Raw genomic sequence first — 16,045 nt, 5'->3', positions numbered from 1 at the left:
TGGATCAGAGTTGCTGCCTCCAGGTTATGACCTAGAATTTTTACATGTTGAAAAATGGGGCTGGTGAGAAATGTATTGCCCTAATAACTGATGAATTGTGCTCTTTGGATACACCTCTGATCAGAGTCTTGGGTAAATGTCAGCCTCTGATTGTTTTAGATGATTATTGTGTTTGTAAAGTGCCTATTACAATGGGTAGCAGCAAGTACTGAAATAATAAAATTAATGTTGCTGTGATACTGCTCAACACCCAGAAAATGGCCAAAACTATCTTGCCTTCCTGTTTGCAGAGCTGCTGTGCTTTGACTGCGTATCTCTTCCTCAGAGGATGCCTGTGGAGGGCAGGAGAAAAGACTATCAATAGAATCTGAGCTATTGCCAAATGTCATTCACTTCCACATAGTGTCTGCTTGACAGATTCTTGCAGGGCTGCTGGCCATGGAATGGAAGTCTTATGACCTGCGGGCATGTGTTTGCTGTCTAAAACCATGCAGTTGTTTTTCAGCATACCCATCCTGGACAAACATGATAAGCACCGTTTCATGGTGATAGACCTGTAAGGTTTGCATGCTCTTCCTATTTGGTTTTGGTACCTCTGGGACATCTTACAATGATTCACATTAGAACCGGTTTGTGTGCTGGAAAATATCTTCCTCTTACAAGAATTATAGATGTGACCAGTACACTGGATTCATAAAACAGTGATATGGGTTGTCAGGCAGGAACTTCCCAAATTGAGATGTTTTTCTTTCCAAGTCCCCTTATTTGGTGTTAATTACAACTCAGTGTTATCTTTTTCTGCATGACAGTCTCTAGGGGACTTCCCTGGAAAGGAGAAGTGAAGGATGAAGTGGTTGACTATTCTGTCTGGACACATCCAATTAGGTGCAAAAATAGAAGTCTGGATCATAACCTGTGTGAGAGATTTTAAACTGAGATCCCTTCCATGCATCTGTGGGGAGTTGCCCAGATGGAAGAGCCCAGAGCACTGTGGAGGAAGCAGGAAGAACATCAGTGCCTTAGCCAGTGTTCTCCATAATAGGGGATTCTAGAGATCACGGAGCAGAGTGACTACTGATTTGGCCCAGGCATTCTTGGCCAGTATTCCTGAGCATGCAAGAGAATCTGACTCCATTCTGCTTTCCCCCCTCTCATTGCTGAAGGTGGCTCTGAACTATGGATTTCAGAATTCGGAACAAGAGCTGATTTGGCTTGGCTCCATCTTTTGTCTTCTGCTCATTTCCTCTTTGGATGGGGAGGTGACTCTTACTCACACAAAGGGCTTCCTGTGACTCTACTGTAGCTTACTGAACCCAACACTGCAGCCTTTTGTTGAGCTTTCTATTAGTGTCACAAGTTGACTGCTCCAAGTGATACGTCTGTGGCAGAGGCATGCATTGCGTCAGCTGCTGCCTAGGGCAATGCTTGGGCCTCCGTTGTATTCGACCAGCCAGGGAGGATTGTAGCTTGTTCTCAACTTGACCCCCTGGTCTGAGTTAATTTGCTGATGGAAACGTCTCATTTACCCCTGCCCATCCTCTCTTGTGGGATATGACTTCCTGTATGCACATAACCAACATTCTTGCATCTTTAATGAAACACTTCTCTTGCCCTGGCTCCCAGATTGGGTCTGACGCCTTGCCTTGGCTCTACATATCAGTGTGCATGTGTGATGGCACACTCCCTGCTCCATCCCACCCCAAGAGTGAGAGGGTTCCCTGAGGACCTCCTTGTCATTAACCTCCTCTCCTGCTCACTGGAGGAGTCTCATTGTGGAGCAACATGAGGCATTCCCTGACCCAAAAGGCTTGTTTCTACCACAGTCCCAGTTTGGGAGTTGAAAACCAGGTTCATTATTTGATCTGGGTTTCCTGAAAGACAATGTGAACTATTCTTGGGCATTTCCAGACTGGTACACGTGAGGTATTGGCACCCGCAGTGGTCTGTCTTGTGGCCATAAATAACATTACCAGGCATTGCTGGCCAGTGGCATGAACAAAGAGACCCTCTTTGTGTCTCCTGAAAGGCAGTGCTGAGTGCACCTTCTTAAGCCAGTGCCTGTGAAGATGTCCTGAAGTTACTCCTACAATCTCTTATACAAATGTCTTATCAACGTTCTGCAGCATTGGTCCATGTGGCTATTAGCTTTAAGGCAGGGTCTTGCAGGGTGATCACAGAGCCTAAGTTTTGGGGTGTGATTATGTTGTAGTAACAGAGTGTGATTACTGCTCGTATGGTCGTACCTGAACTAGACTATCTAGCTGAGGTACCAGAGCAGTGACACTGTACAAGCCTGCCTGGAACCCTGGATTATTACCCACATTGCTAGCCCATAGTGAAGCACATGCTGCTGCAACTTCATTGCTGTGGTATCCAAGGTAGCTAGATTAAAGCTAGCTCGCTTGTGTCAAACAAGCTGCAGGTGTACACTGACTGCAGTGTAGACGTGCCTTGGTGAGTTTCACACCGCACTGTGAGGCTTTGTTTTTCATGCGGCGTGCTTGCTTCAATTGAGTACGGAAAGGGGGAGAGAAAAAGGAGGGGACCAGATGAATTGGTTTTTGAGTGTTGTGCTTTTAGACCAGGTGAGGTTTTATAGCAGTGATGGGCAACCTAGTCTAGTGAGTGGGCTGCACGAGTGGCTCTCCTGCATCTCAGTGGGCTGCAAGATTGTCCTATCCAAGATGGTCTCCTGGGATAAGGTAGTTTTGTTAACTGAACTTGTGTACCTACAGGGGAAATGTGTAAGGATATGAGGGGTCACGTGTGCCCCCAACACCATGGGTGGCAGGGGCAAGGGGCTGGCCCTCCACTTACAGGCAGAAGCAGAGCAAGGCACCCCCGCTATCCTGGCTGCACCACTTCAGGCAAAGGGACAGGACCACCACACACTCCCCATTGGGAAGTGGAATGACATGACTGCTGGGGGAGCAAAGCGCTGGGGCTGCTTTGCTCCACTTACCCCGCCACTACCAGTAATAGGGGAGCTGTGGACCATTGTTGTCAGTGCTGATCCCACTAGTCCAAGGGTGGCCAACCCGCAGCTCGTGAGCCGCATGTTGCTTTTCACCCCTGAAAGTGCAGCTCGCAAAGGCTCCCCCTCCCGGTGGCTCGCAAAGCTGCCCCAGGTGCCCCTACAAATGGCCCCTGGCTCCCCGTGCTCATCGGGTGCAAGGGAGCTGTCCGACGCGATAAAATGGCAGTGGCAAGATGGCAGCAGCCGACGGGAGCCTGATATGGCCAAAAAGCCTAACCCACCGTTTTTATAGGGGCAGCATCCTTCCCTCCCCCCTCCCCCCCTTTTTTTATTTTGGCTCAACAACTCTGGCTGGTGGGGAGTTCTTCCCTCTCCCACTTCTCCCCCAACAATTGTGGTACATCTCTTCACATTTTTTCTGCCACCATTTCGGCTCTCTTCGTTTAATGGATTGCCACCCCTGTTCTAGTTGCCTGTGCTACCTTGTTTGGGGGAAGAGGTAGCGCAGGAGTGGAGCAAGGGCAGGGAGGGGACAGAACAGGGGTGGGAAGAAGCAGAGGCTGGGCAGAGGGGCTCTGATGGGCCACACATAGAACCCCAAGCCTCAAGTTGCTCACCACTGGTTTATAGTAATTTCCCATTCCCCCAAATGAAGGTCATAATAACAATTATTACAGTTTAGTTACAACCATTACAGTTTCTCACACAAAAGTGAAAGGTTGGTGCCATGTTTATTCCTGCATAAAACATGAATTAACCAGATACATGTAAATGCTCTAAATGGCATCTGCACTTAATATTTTTTAAAGATCTGTTTGCAAACACTTTAATAGTGTGTTGTATTGTGATTTTAGTATCTTGTTTCCTTACTCTGTCTTGCTGGGCTGGCTGAATTCACTGCTAAAAGAGAGGGTATCTTGGCCTCTCTGCCCATCTCAGGGTCTGGGATGCCTCCTGCCTTCAGAAGGGGTCTCTTTATGTGTGTCTGCTCCCAGTTTGTTCTCTATTCCCTCTCCTCTGGATCTGGGATGGCTGGGCACTTGACTGCTCTGGGAATGTGATAATACCACTTTCTTTGCATAACTTGGAAGGAAACTCTGAGTGCTGCAATTATTTGGACGAGTCTTTCCATTCTGAATTTCTTCAATCCAAAATTCCTTCCTTACTAGGGAAAGTCTGTTGAGGCCGAGGAGGAGAGTGTTCTGTAGTCAAACCTCTCCAGAACCTAACCAGTTCACAGATCTGAGAAGGTAATGAAGTCCCTCTTCTAACATCTTGCTGACCTTGAAACTAACCAACTAAGTTCCGTCTAGTTCTAGACCAGTCATGGGGAGTAATTTTCTCAGGGGGAGCCACTTTATGAAGTTTGGTTTGTTGTCAGAGGCCAGTTCCAGCACCCCCTCTCCCCTGCCAGGAAGGGGCAGGACCTTGGGTGGAAGGGAGGGGGGGGGAGAGAGAGAGAGAGACTTTGATTCAGATTGAATGTGTGGTGCTGTGTGTGTGTGACAGTGACTGTGTGTATGGCACAGACTAAGTGTGTGTGACAGTGACATAGTGTGTATGCTGGCTGCTGCTGGCTAAATTTCTGAAACCACACTGTCTCTTTAAAACAGGGAGAGCTGTCCTGCTCTGTTGTCTCCCCCCTCACCTGCTCTGCAGAGATGGGGTATGGGGAGGATGTGTGTGTGAAAGCAAGAGAGAGCAAGCGAGCTTGAGCACTGAAATCTTGGGAACAGGGCACTGTCTCTTAAGACAGGCACTTCTGAGTCACTTACTATCCATGCTTCAGACTGGATCAGCTCTGCTGTGTCACCCTCTCCTTGACCCCTGCACTGTAGAGATGGGGTTCTGGGGCAGGGGGACATCCTGACTTCGTCACTCCCTTCTCTCCTCTCTGCACAGCTTGCAGGAGAAGCTTGGCTGCAGGAGGGAGCAAGGTGGAGGGAGGGGCAGCTGAACATACAGTGCCAGTTGTAGGAATGCACGCTCTGCCAATCTGTTGGGCAGGCTGGAGAGAAACGCTTGGGGAGCCGAATATGGCCCCCAGGCCTGATTTTTGCCCACCCCTGTTCTAGAGTCTAATGGCAGTTGCCAGCTTTGCAATTTATTTCTCTTCCATCTTTGTTAAATTGTTTCTTCTCCTTGCTATGGGGCTAGAAGACTTTGTGTTTTAAAGCCTATGACTGAAAGACTTTGGATTTCTCTAAACATGCGCCCTCATATCTGCTAACACAAACCACCTGCTGCGGTCAGAGCCAGCTCTGGGGTTGTTTTCCTTGGAATGGGTTTTTAGCTTTTCTTCAGCCACAGGCTTATGTCTTGTAAACTGCTGAATGGGTCTCTGCCGACTTCTCGAGAGCTGTGTGATGTTGCAGATGGGCTGGAAGCAACTCCATGTGACCCTCCCTTCTGACATGCACCCCCACCCCCCTTCCTTTCTTCAATGGTTTCCAGGCCTTATCTGTCCTTTCCAGAGACTGGGCTTTTCCATATCCGTGCTTGGGACTTGTTAGTGTTAGTTAATTTAGGACAGGGGTGAGGAATCTTTTTTGGGTCGGGGGCTGCAGACCCACAGAAAAATCCGCCCCCCCCGACACAAGGGAGAAGCAAAATCAAATAAACAAATCTTCACTGATGTGGCCCCCGACTGAGAAAGAGAAAGATTCTCTCCACGTTCCCCTCACACACCAGAGCCTAGGGGAGCCCAGGCTAGTAGATTTGTGTGTCCAGCCCCATGGGGGAGACAGCAGGGCAGGGGCTGGAGCGCCAGCACAGGGGCCAGATCCAGGCAAGCTGGGGGAAACATCTGGCCCCTGGGCCTGAGGTTCCCCACCCCTCATTTAGGAGGTGTGGAACACTGACCAGAATCAGGAATAGTGCAGGCAGATAACGTACAGTCTTCTCTCCCACATCCCAGCTCTGGAGCAGTGGGAGATCCCTCCTCCCTCTTTGTACATATCGCTCTTCCTGTCCTCCTGTGTTCTGCCCATTAGCCTGGATATTCTTTGCTTTTTGAGCAGAGACTTTGAGAGGGCACCTTGGGTGGCTTGGTCAGAGATCCTCTAGGAACTTGCAAGTGACTGCCAAAATCTGAGAGCTGATGATCTCCTAATCTTCCTACTAGGGCACATCCGGAAATCCACCATGGGATATAGGACATATGTCGTTTGGGATCCTTGTCTGGAATATCAGGGGATGCTGCAAGACAGACAGGACTGAGGTGTCACAGCTGATCTGTATGGGATTGGAAGAATAAAAGGCATGGCAGGACGGCGGGTCTGTCTGCAATATGCCTGGCTCTGGCACTGTTAGTATCTCCCTCTTTTAGGAGCACTTTGCTTGCTCTCAGAAATGCTAGATGAAAAGGCCTTGAGAGAGTCCAGTATTCTACTACTTAACTGTAATGAGATGTGCTGTATTAGTGGCTTGGTTTGCATCACTTATCTCTCTGTCACTCATAAACTTAATAGCCCTTCCAAACAGAGGGAATATGGTTAGTCATTCAGTTTCTTTCTGGAAAAATGGTGACGCAATGATGCTATAATCTGGGCTAATGGAGCTACTGTATAATTCTTTATTTTCAAGCCGATAAGGAACAGGAGGGTGTTACCTGCTCAGTAAGGCAGGTGAAAGGCACTCACTGCATTGAGGAAATGAATCTACATGCAACCTTTCTCATTTTGTGGTTTGTGCTAACTCTAAGTCCAAACCTGGAAAGAGGCTTTAAGCATATCCCTTTCTTGATTAATATGTTTCTGTATTTTGCATCCACATTTTAAAGGGAGCATTTGAATGTTTCTGTTTGTGGTTTTTTATTTGTTTTGGTTTTGATTTGTCCTTTGTTTTTTCTGCTGGGGTTTTGTCTTTTCCTATGCATGGATTGCCGTGTGCATGTGTGTATATTTCTCCTCATAGAGCTTGAAATAAATCTTGCCAGCTTTTGTTTGTGTTCTTATTTTGTTCACTAATGCCTGCGGTTAAAGTTTGCACAGACTTATGCTATGTCTACACTACAGCATTTATAGCTGCATCACTGTACCGATGTAGTACTTGTGGGTAGAGACACTCCAACTGATAGGAGAGGGAATTCTCCGATTTGACTTAACTCCTGCCTACGCAGGAGATGGTAGTAACAGTGCTGCCTACACCAGTGCTTAGGACAGTATAACTTGTGTATCTCAGGGGTATGGATTATTCCTAAATTGTACCAAATTAACTTGTAGTGAGTGTAGACAAGGATCTAAGGCAATACTTGTGAAGTGCTGCTGTTGTTTATAAAACCAGCAGAAGAATATGGTGGTATTTTTATGTACGACCTACAGAAAATCATAGGGTTAGTATTCTTTCACAGTGACTAATGTGCTGCCTATAGTAATAAAAGCAAACCAATAACTCTCTTAGGTACATACTTGGCCACCATTACAGACAATCTGAGCACTTCGCAATCTTTAATCTGTTGTAGTATCCCTGCAAAATAGGAAAGTAGTCTCTCCATTTTACAGATGAGACACTAGTGTAAAGAGACTGACTTGCATAAGGTCACACAGGAAGTCTGTGTTGGAGCAAGTAATTGAACCAGGGTCTGCCAAGTCCTAGGCTATCGGACCAGCCTTCCTTTCTGTTTTTCTCGTGTTATTATTTGGCAGCCTTATCTGGCATGCCAGAGAACAACACTTTGCTCTATTATATTCATCCTGGGCCAACAGGATACATAAAACTTAATATTTCATTTTAACCTTTGTTTCTGCCAATTTAGGATGCTTTAAGGAAAGATGAATCTGGGGCTCTAAACCCCTGCTCTATTGCTGTTGTCTGTGTGGTTTAGGCTATTGATTGTTGCAATGGAGTTTAATTTTGTGCTTTTCTACATGGATACCAAAAAGTCCATTTGAGAGTCCAGATGTGTGACTGCCTTTTGGGACACAGCTGTGCTGCCATCATTGGACAATGGTGAAAATGAGGGAAGAGTAATAATGCATTACTGGAAGGATGGCTTTGTGGTTAAATTCTCCCCAGCTCTGTGATTTAATTCACACTGATGGAGGAAACCAAGTGCTGTGCTTAAAGCCATGCAGTGGCTTCATGTCTAAACCAGGATTAGAACTCTGGACTATACCAGCTCTGTAGTCATCCCAGTCCTGTGCTCTTCCCCCTGGGCTATGCTGACTAGCTCAACATGCCATATGTTTTCTTTAGTTGCAGCCTGGACTACCAGGCTACGTCTAGACTGGCGTGATTTTCCAGAAATGCTTTTAATGGAAAAGCTTTCCGTTAAAAGCATTTTTGGAAAAGAGCGTCTAGATTGGCACAGACGCTTTTCTGCAAAAGCACTTTTTGCGGAAAAGAGTTCATGGCCAATCTAGACGCGCTTTTGTGCAAAAAAGCCCCGATGGGCTTTTTTGCGATCGGGGCTTTTTTGCGCAAAACAAATCTCAGCTGTCTACACTGGCCCGTTTACGCAAAAGTTTTGCGCAAAAGGGACTTTTGCCCAAACGGGAGCAGCGTGGTATTTCCGCAAGAACACTGACAATCTTACATGAGATCGTCAGTGCTTTTGCGGAAATTCAAGTGGCCAGTGTAGACAGCTGGCAAGTTTTTCCGGAAAAGTGGCTGATTTTCCAGTAAAACTGGCCAGTCTAGACACAGCCCCAGAGTTTAATTATGATGCATAAAACCATTTACTCTTACATTTTGTTAACCTTTGTCTGTGCCAATTATGATACTTGAATGAAAGATGTCTCTTGAAAATAAATGGACTTTGTTTGGAAGTGGAAGTTGTTTGTAGGACATCTTTATTGTAGAGGCGAATGGTGGCAGCATTTATATCCTTTATATTAATAGAAGAATCAAAGGAATTCAATCTGTGCCTATTTTTGTCCACCATTGTGCATACATATGTATGCACACTAGGGATGTGAATGACTAGTTGACTATCCAATAAGCAAATGCTTATCAGGTAGTCGACAGGCTAGTCAACTAGTTGCCCCCTCTCCCCCTTTGTTGCCTCTGTTAGAAAGAGGCAGCAGGCAGGGGGGAAAGCAGAGGGTGTTTCAAAGCAGCAGCGCCGCATGAAGCCTGGGGCCAGACCCCGGGCTCCACATGGTGCTGCCACTTTGAAATGCCATGTACAGCCCAAGACCAGCTGGGAGTTCCCCAGCTGACCCAGGCTGCACGCAGCATTGCATCAACTATTCAATTAGCCAAACAATCAAAATTTTACATCCCTAATGCACGCATGTGCATGCACACACAAAGAGGCTGATTTTTGCAGTGTTGAGAATTACAGTGTATCCCCATCTAGAGGTCTTAGAAATCCACACCCAAAATGGTGGCGAGGGGGAGAAAGCTAGTGAAGCACTTGGTGTGCAGACTCCCATTGGTCTCCCTTTGGTGTGCTGAAAAAAAGCCATGTTCAAATTGCCTAATGAATAAGTTGATCTAAATAAAAGACCAAAGAGAACCCTGTTCTTACTCATAAATTGTCTTGAGTTCTAGCACAACCTATGGAGGCTGTGATGCACTCGGAACCCTTTGTTGCAAGATGATTGGAGCAGCCCTGAGAAACTGAGTGCCCTCCACTCCCATTGGCATCCTTGGAGGATGCTCTACTTAGTGCGCTGTACTGTAAAGGAAGGCCCTCCTAAGGTTCAGATACTTTTTATAATGGAGTGGAGGTCCTGCTCAATAGCCTGACAATAAGAAGAGTGAATTTTTACCTTTCTGGTCTCTTCTACGTTGCTGTGCCAGCCAGTGATTGCAAACCTTTTGACTCTATGAAGTAAGTCCTTTTAGGAAAGTCTATTAGAGGATTTTAAAGTAGCTGGTAGCAATGTTTCCTCTAAACTTTTCCATCCATGTGTGGAATAATGTTATGTGCACCACGGCATGGGCAAATGTGTACCACCACTTTAAAAAAAACAACCTAGTTGTGGCCACTCTGCTAATCAGGTGGGCATTTTTTGAATTTCTCCTGAGTGGTCACACAAGCACACAGATTATCGGGAACACTAGTTGGGAGGTATGAGGGATGTTGTCAGTAGTTTTTAAGCCCAGTGTATATGTTTGTAAATTATTCTGAGATCCTTCAGGATGGAGACTACTTGTTTGGTTTAAAAAATAAAGAAAAATGCAGGTTGACTTCCCATTTCACACTGAGTGAAATGCAAACTTTGAATAAGCACACAAATGGTGACACGTAAATAAGGACCTGCAACTTAAAGGAAAACTAGAAAATGGTGAGGGCGCCCATCTGAGCCCGCACGTTGCTAGAGCCCCTTGGAACATGCAACCACTTTTCTCTCATTGCTGGGGAGACACGGTTTCAGCTCTATCCTCTGTGTCTAATTCAATTCATGTGGTTATGTGCAGATAGCCAAGACTCACCTGTATTGACATGGAGAATTGACTTCATTTCAGTCTTCCCTCCTGCTGAGTAGTTGTTGTGTAATACTTCAATGGTTGTTTTTTTTAAATCCCATCTTGTGTCCCCTTTTTTTTAGATGCAGATGTTGGACAAGTTCCCAATGGAAGGAGGGCAGAAGGACCCCAAACAGAGGATCATCCCCTTTCTGCCAGGTGGGTAGAATGGACTTAATTCAGGCAAACTCTGGTTGTATATAACACATTCAACTGGGGTCAGACTCAGAAAAGGTCTTGTTACCCGCTCCCAGTGTACACAACTATGACTTAAGGGTTGGAGACTTGAACAATATATGAGTTTGAAACTTCAGATGCCTTGCATCCTTCTCATTAAAGTGAACATGGTAGTATTTTAGTAATATGCAAATAAGTATTAAACTCCTGAGTTCCCAGGGCTGCAACCCACAATTAGCTTTGACCTCTGACTCTCTCCAGAATGTAAGCACTGGATGCTACCCATCCTGAATGGCAAATACATAGCCACTGCCCCCAAAATACACCCCTGTTTTAGGTCAGCAATCTTACCTTCACAGGCTCTGTCAATTGCTCCTAGGACATACCATTGGGTTTCAGAATTGAGACACCCAGCAGAGCCCAGGTCTAGCTGTAGTGTAAGCTCCCCAGGAACTCTTCTGTGCAGTTTGGAATGGAATGAAACTAGTTAAAGTGCAGAGAGACTTAGAAAGCAATCCTATAGAAATGTAGTACTGAAACAGGCTAACAGCTGTAACTTTCTCCTGCAATGCTAAGGGCCAGTTCTCCAAACAGAGTGTCTATAGTACAGCAGTTGCCCCACAAATCCAGAATGCAGCTGTGCACTTGTGTCCAAAGTAACCTGTATAATTACCCATTTTCGCCCTAATGGGTGCATGTGGCTGTTTGTGTATGACATAGCTGCTGCTTTTGAAAATGTAGCACAAAACTTGCCAGGGAGATTGGCTCTTGAGAGTCTTTCACAAACTCGCTGCCGATAGATTGGACTGCATAAACTTTTTTCCAAGTAGTTCATGAAAATGGACAATACTGTAAATACTTGCAGAGAACACCACAAGTATATTTAGTGCAAACCATTGTGATGTCTTCTCAAAATGCAGATGTTAAAGGCACGTTTGGCTGTAGCATGGGCTCATGTTTCTGCACTAGCCTTAATCTAGATAGCATGGCTAACCAGTAAAGATGCAGCGACACAGGCTTCAGCGTGGGCTAGTCCAGCACGCTGGAGATGTTGGGTATGTATAACCCAATCTGTGGTTCATGCTGCTGTGTCTTGATTGACATTTTTAGCCCTGCTAGCTACATTTAAGCTAGCATGGGCACGCCAGAAATCACACCTCCTATTGCAGCGTAGACATGGAGTTCCTTTCCTCTGAGTGACATAAAGACTTTGTTTTGTTCCTGTTAATGAGCCAGGGCGTATTTGTACTTAAGAAACTGTATCTGGATTATTCATGGAGGCATTTCTGGTTCTGGTTTCTTCCTTGATTGTAGCATCAGCAAAACCAGAGCAAGTCTGACATTAATACAGAGGAAAGGCACTGCTATGCAGTTTTTTGCTGCCAACGGGGAAAGCCAAATTGGCAGAGAGCATGACTTGGAAAAATAGGGAGTACAATGTGATTGCTCTCTCCGTTTGTGAAGAATCCCTGCTTGTTCCCACCAAACCACTGCTATTTTTGGAAGACAGTGATTGGGCTCCAGAATGACTGCCCTGAGTGTATTGTGTTTCACAGCCTCACTTGCTGATTTCAGTGCTGCTCATTTAAAAGTTCCCCTCTTAAATTACTCTCCTTTGGGATTTAATTTTGGCAAAGGACTGATGCTGTCAGGTTGAGCCTGAGCTATGAGCTATAATGGCATCCCTCCTTGGGCTGCGTGCGCAGTTATTTTGACTTCATAAAATAGCTGTAACTGGCATCCAGCCCGCTGCTCTAGCTGCGTCCCCCCCCCCCCACCCAACCCCCCGCAATAGGCTAAAATAATCCATCTCCAGTTACAGTCAAATTGCCTGCCTGACGTTGCCCACCAAGAGAATTTATCTGAGTCCCCAAACCTCCAGTTATCCCTGTAAACCTTTTGATCCTCAAAGCTGTGGCAGGCAGATGGGCCTTGTAGGATCTTCAGACGGCTTCAAAAGTCAAGCAGGTGAGAGAAGCAAATTCCAGAGCTGAAAGCCTAACTTAAACTTACTAATTCAGATTCTGAACCGCTTCGGAGCCAAGGAGCATGTGATGTCAATATGAGGTCCATCTCTATTGTAAATTGGCTTAATTGTGGTGGCGATGTTTGGACAAATGCCTCCATCATTCCAGAGGGTCATGAGGATAGTGTTTGGTATTTCAAGATGGTATTATACAAACTGAATTTAACTGGCAGTATAATCATGAGTGCTAGAGCAATACCTCAAGAACAGTGGTGAGCAATCTGTGGGCCTCACATGGCTCGTCACGGCAAGCTGCTGGCAGGCCACCAGACAGATGTTTACTTTCTGTCTGCAGATAATGCCACCCATTGTCCCATTGACTGCAGTTCACAGTTCCTGGTCAATGGGAGCTCCGGGAAGTGGCAGCCAGCAAGTCCCTGTGGCCTAAGCTGCTTCCTTCAGTTCCCTTTGTCCAGGAACAGTGAATTGCAGCCAATGGGAGCTATGGGCAGCCATATCTGCAGATACAGGTAAACAACCTGTCTGGCAGCCCATCAGCAGTTTACCTGATGAGATGTGTGTGGTCTATGGGCCACAGGTTGCCCACCACTGACCTGGAGTATGTATCTGTATTTAGGTGCTTCACCCCTCTCCCTCTCAAGCCACCTAGGACTGAGTTGCAAGGTGACAAAAGGTGCTAATGGGGGAGCAGCAGAGAAAGCAGGTTATACTGTGGAGACAGGCCCAGTGTTCTGTCCTTGGGCGGGCTGAATTTTCTTTTGGACGGGTTGAAATTTCTTATGTGCACCACCAATATTGAAGTGGTGTGTGGATGTGCACCCACCAGTGCAAACAAAAACCGTAGAAATAAATATATATTTAAATCATTCATAGGTGTGCAAGAAAATAGATTAAAACAAGGGTTAATTAACAAGGAGCAATGTTTATGATTTTCTTTTTATTTGATTTCATATTAAATAAACACTATCGTGGGCTGAAGAAGTGGGTTGTGCCCATGAAAACTCATGATACTAATTATATATTTTTGTTATCGTAAGGTGCTACAGGACTGTTTGGTTTTTAGGCTTTTTTAGTTACCGACTAACTCCTCTGAGACCCTGGAGTACCAAGTACTTGCTACTTCTGACTCATAAAAGCCAGAACTCTACCACATTGCAAAGATCTGGCCTTAATTCAATACTATTTACCACGTATTAATTAGTAACACAGGATTTTAAAAAATCATTGAGATCCGAGTTTTAGATATCTGTAACACTCAAAAAAATCCTGTTAAAAGAATCTTTTTCTTTTTTACCTTAAGTCATTAGCACAGAGGTGGGCAGTAATTTTTTGATGGGGAGCCACTCCTAGAATTTGGTAAGTGGTCCAGGGCTGCAATCTTTCATTATATTAATGGAGGAGGTGTGGGGGTCTGGGATGGAGGTTAGGTGCAGAAGGGAGCTTGGGGTAAGGGATTGGGGTATGGGATCCGGGAGAGAGTTTGGGTGAAGTAGGGGGTCGTGACCTGGGGCAATGGACTGGGGTGAGGAGGGGTGCGGGGTCTGGGAGAAGGTTGTGATTTGGGGCAGGAGTGCAGGTGGGGGTGCAGGGATTTGGACTGTAACCAGGGATAGTAGACTGGTGTGCAAGGTTTGAGAGGGGTTTGTGACCTGAGGAGGGGCGTTAGGGGGGATGCAGTGTCTAGGAAGGCATATGAGGGTTGGAGCAGGGGTGCAGAAGGTTTGGGTTACTTGGGGTAAGAAGGCAGAATGGGGACAGAGGCTTGGAGGAGGAAAGGAGATGCTGGGGTCCCAGAGAGAGGCGCTGGCTGGGTGTCCTTATCTGGCTCCAAGCCAGCAGCCCAGCAGGTTCCTTAACCAGCGTCCCTGCCTTCCAGCCCCTGGACGTATTCAGGGGAGTTACAGGAGCCACGTTTACTGTTCTAAACTGAATGCTGTGAGCCTGGGGGATGAAGGAGGAGGGGCATTTCGCATGCTGTCTGTCCTGCAAACAGGCAACTGCTATTGGCCAAATGAGAGCTACTGGGGGTGGGATTGGCATGAGAAGCCTGTCTCCGCTCTCTCCAGGCACTCCAGGCTCATGCCCTGCACCTGGTTTTCCGGAGTGCTCGCGTAGCTGCAAGCCGGCTGAGGCTCTTACTGCCCAATGATCATCTTTTGCCCTGCTCTGTCGTAGAGGCTGGAGCCAGCTTCTCCAGTGCTGCTGCTGCTGCTGCTCTGAGGTTAAATAGCCTCTGCCTTGAAATGTCTCCCCTTATTCCTGTGTTCATGTCCTCCCCAGGCTTCTCTAAAGGTTTCAGTCACTCGCAGTCCATTCTCCTGCCAAAGACTTACTTTGACACTTGCAATTATTGCATGCCCCTCTCAGAAATAGTGATAGGGATGGTGGATAAAGACCATCTCTGGATTTCGCCTCTCCTGCTTTCATACGTTGGCACAGAGCAATGGGTGGCTATGGCATGAACATCTTACAATAGGGCACTTTGCTGGCTGGCTCCTGCAGTGTTCATTAGGTACATCATCAGACTCACATCCATCTAACTGCACAGGGATGCTTAATCCTTTCATGAAGGGTAGCTGCTGTTAACTAACGTAAGGTCTATTGCTTTTGCAGTGCTTCCTTTGCATCTTTGGCATGTGTAGCAAGGAGACAGCAGCTGTTGCCTTGTGGAGTTAGTCACCTGGTCTAATGTACCTGGTGAGGGGGTTTATTGGCAGGGTCTGCCTCCTGAGAGAGACTTAAAAAAGTCTATGAGTAGCTGGTAGCATTGTCAGGTACATAAATTGTGCTGTATTCCTTTTGGTTCAGGTCTCCTCTTCCCCAATTTGAGATGGCAACATGCTCTCCCTATTTTAAACATACAGATTTTGTGCTGTTTCCATCAGGACGTGCAATCAGAATGGGCTGAGTGTGAGGCAAAGCAGCATCTGTTCATCTGCATCTTGTGCATCCATTATATGGTAAAACTTAGGCTTGCTAACTTTTTGACTTTCTTCGAGCCTGAAAAACCGGTGCCATCTATAGCTTACTTTTTTTTCCTCCCCCATTTGAGGAACATTTTAGCATCTGAGTTTCATTACCAGTGGTGACTTGGCTCTAATGGTCTGACTGAAATATGCTGCTTTCTGGGAAGCCAACTATGGTAATGTTAGATGTATGGCCTCTGAAGTCCTGAAAAATTATCTCCTGCTACCCTGCACAACCTGCTGCCTGTAGCATTCTTAGTAAACCTATAATAGTCTTGAATTTAGGAACACCCACAGGACCTGAGGAGATTCCCTTCCTTCAGTGTGTCACAAGATTTTCTTGGAGAGGGAAGTGGTCCCAATTATTAATGCTTTTTTTTACAGCAACCAGCTGCTGCTTTAAAAAAAAAAAAAGCTTTATTTTTCCTAATGGGATATGACCCATTCATGGAAATCAGTAGAAGAGACTTTGGGCCTTCAGACTTAAAGAAGGTCTCAGCTCATTCCAGAGAATATCCTTAC

At 46.2% G+C, this 16,045-nt stretch overlaps 1 protein-coding gene across 4 annotated transcripts in view; it reads left to right on the top strand.

Moving 5' to 3' along the window:
• Window positions 1–16,045, top strand: part of SH3PXD2B (SH3 and PX domains 2B) — a 132,446-nt gene that overhangs the window by 51,565 nt on the left and 64,836 nt on the right. For all 4 annotated transcript variants that reach the window (XM_089769520.1, XM_089769521.1, XM_075900256.2 and 1 more), the window contains exon 3: window positions 10,477–10,552. In XM_089769520.1, the coding sequence (XP_089625646.1) occupies window positions 10,477–10,552 (76 nt within the window). The remainder of the gene's footprint in view (window positions 1–10,476; window positions 10,553–16,045) is intronic.

Source organism: Pelodiscus sinensis, chromosome 16 (assembly GCF_052426305.1).
Source record: "Pelodiscus sinensis isolate ZL-2025 chromosome 16, ASM5242630v1, whole genome shotgun sequence".
In the NCBI taxonomy this organism is placed as follows: domain Eukaryota; kingdom Metazoa; phylum Chordata; order Testudines; family Trionychidae; genus Pelodiscus; species Pelodiscus sinensis.
The sequence above is the reverse complement of the archived record's forward strand: the minus strand, read 5'-3'. Positions and strand labels throughout refer to the sequence as shown.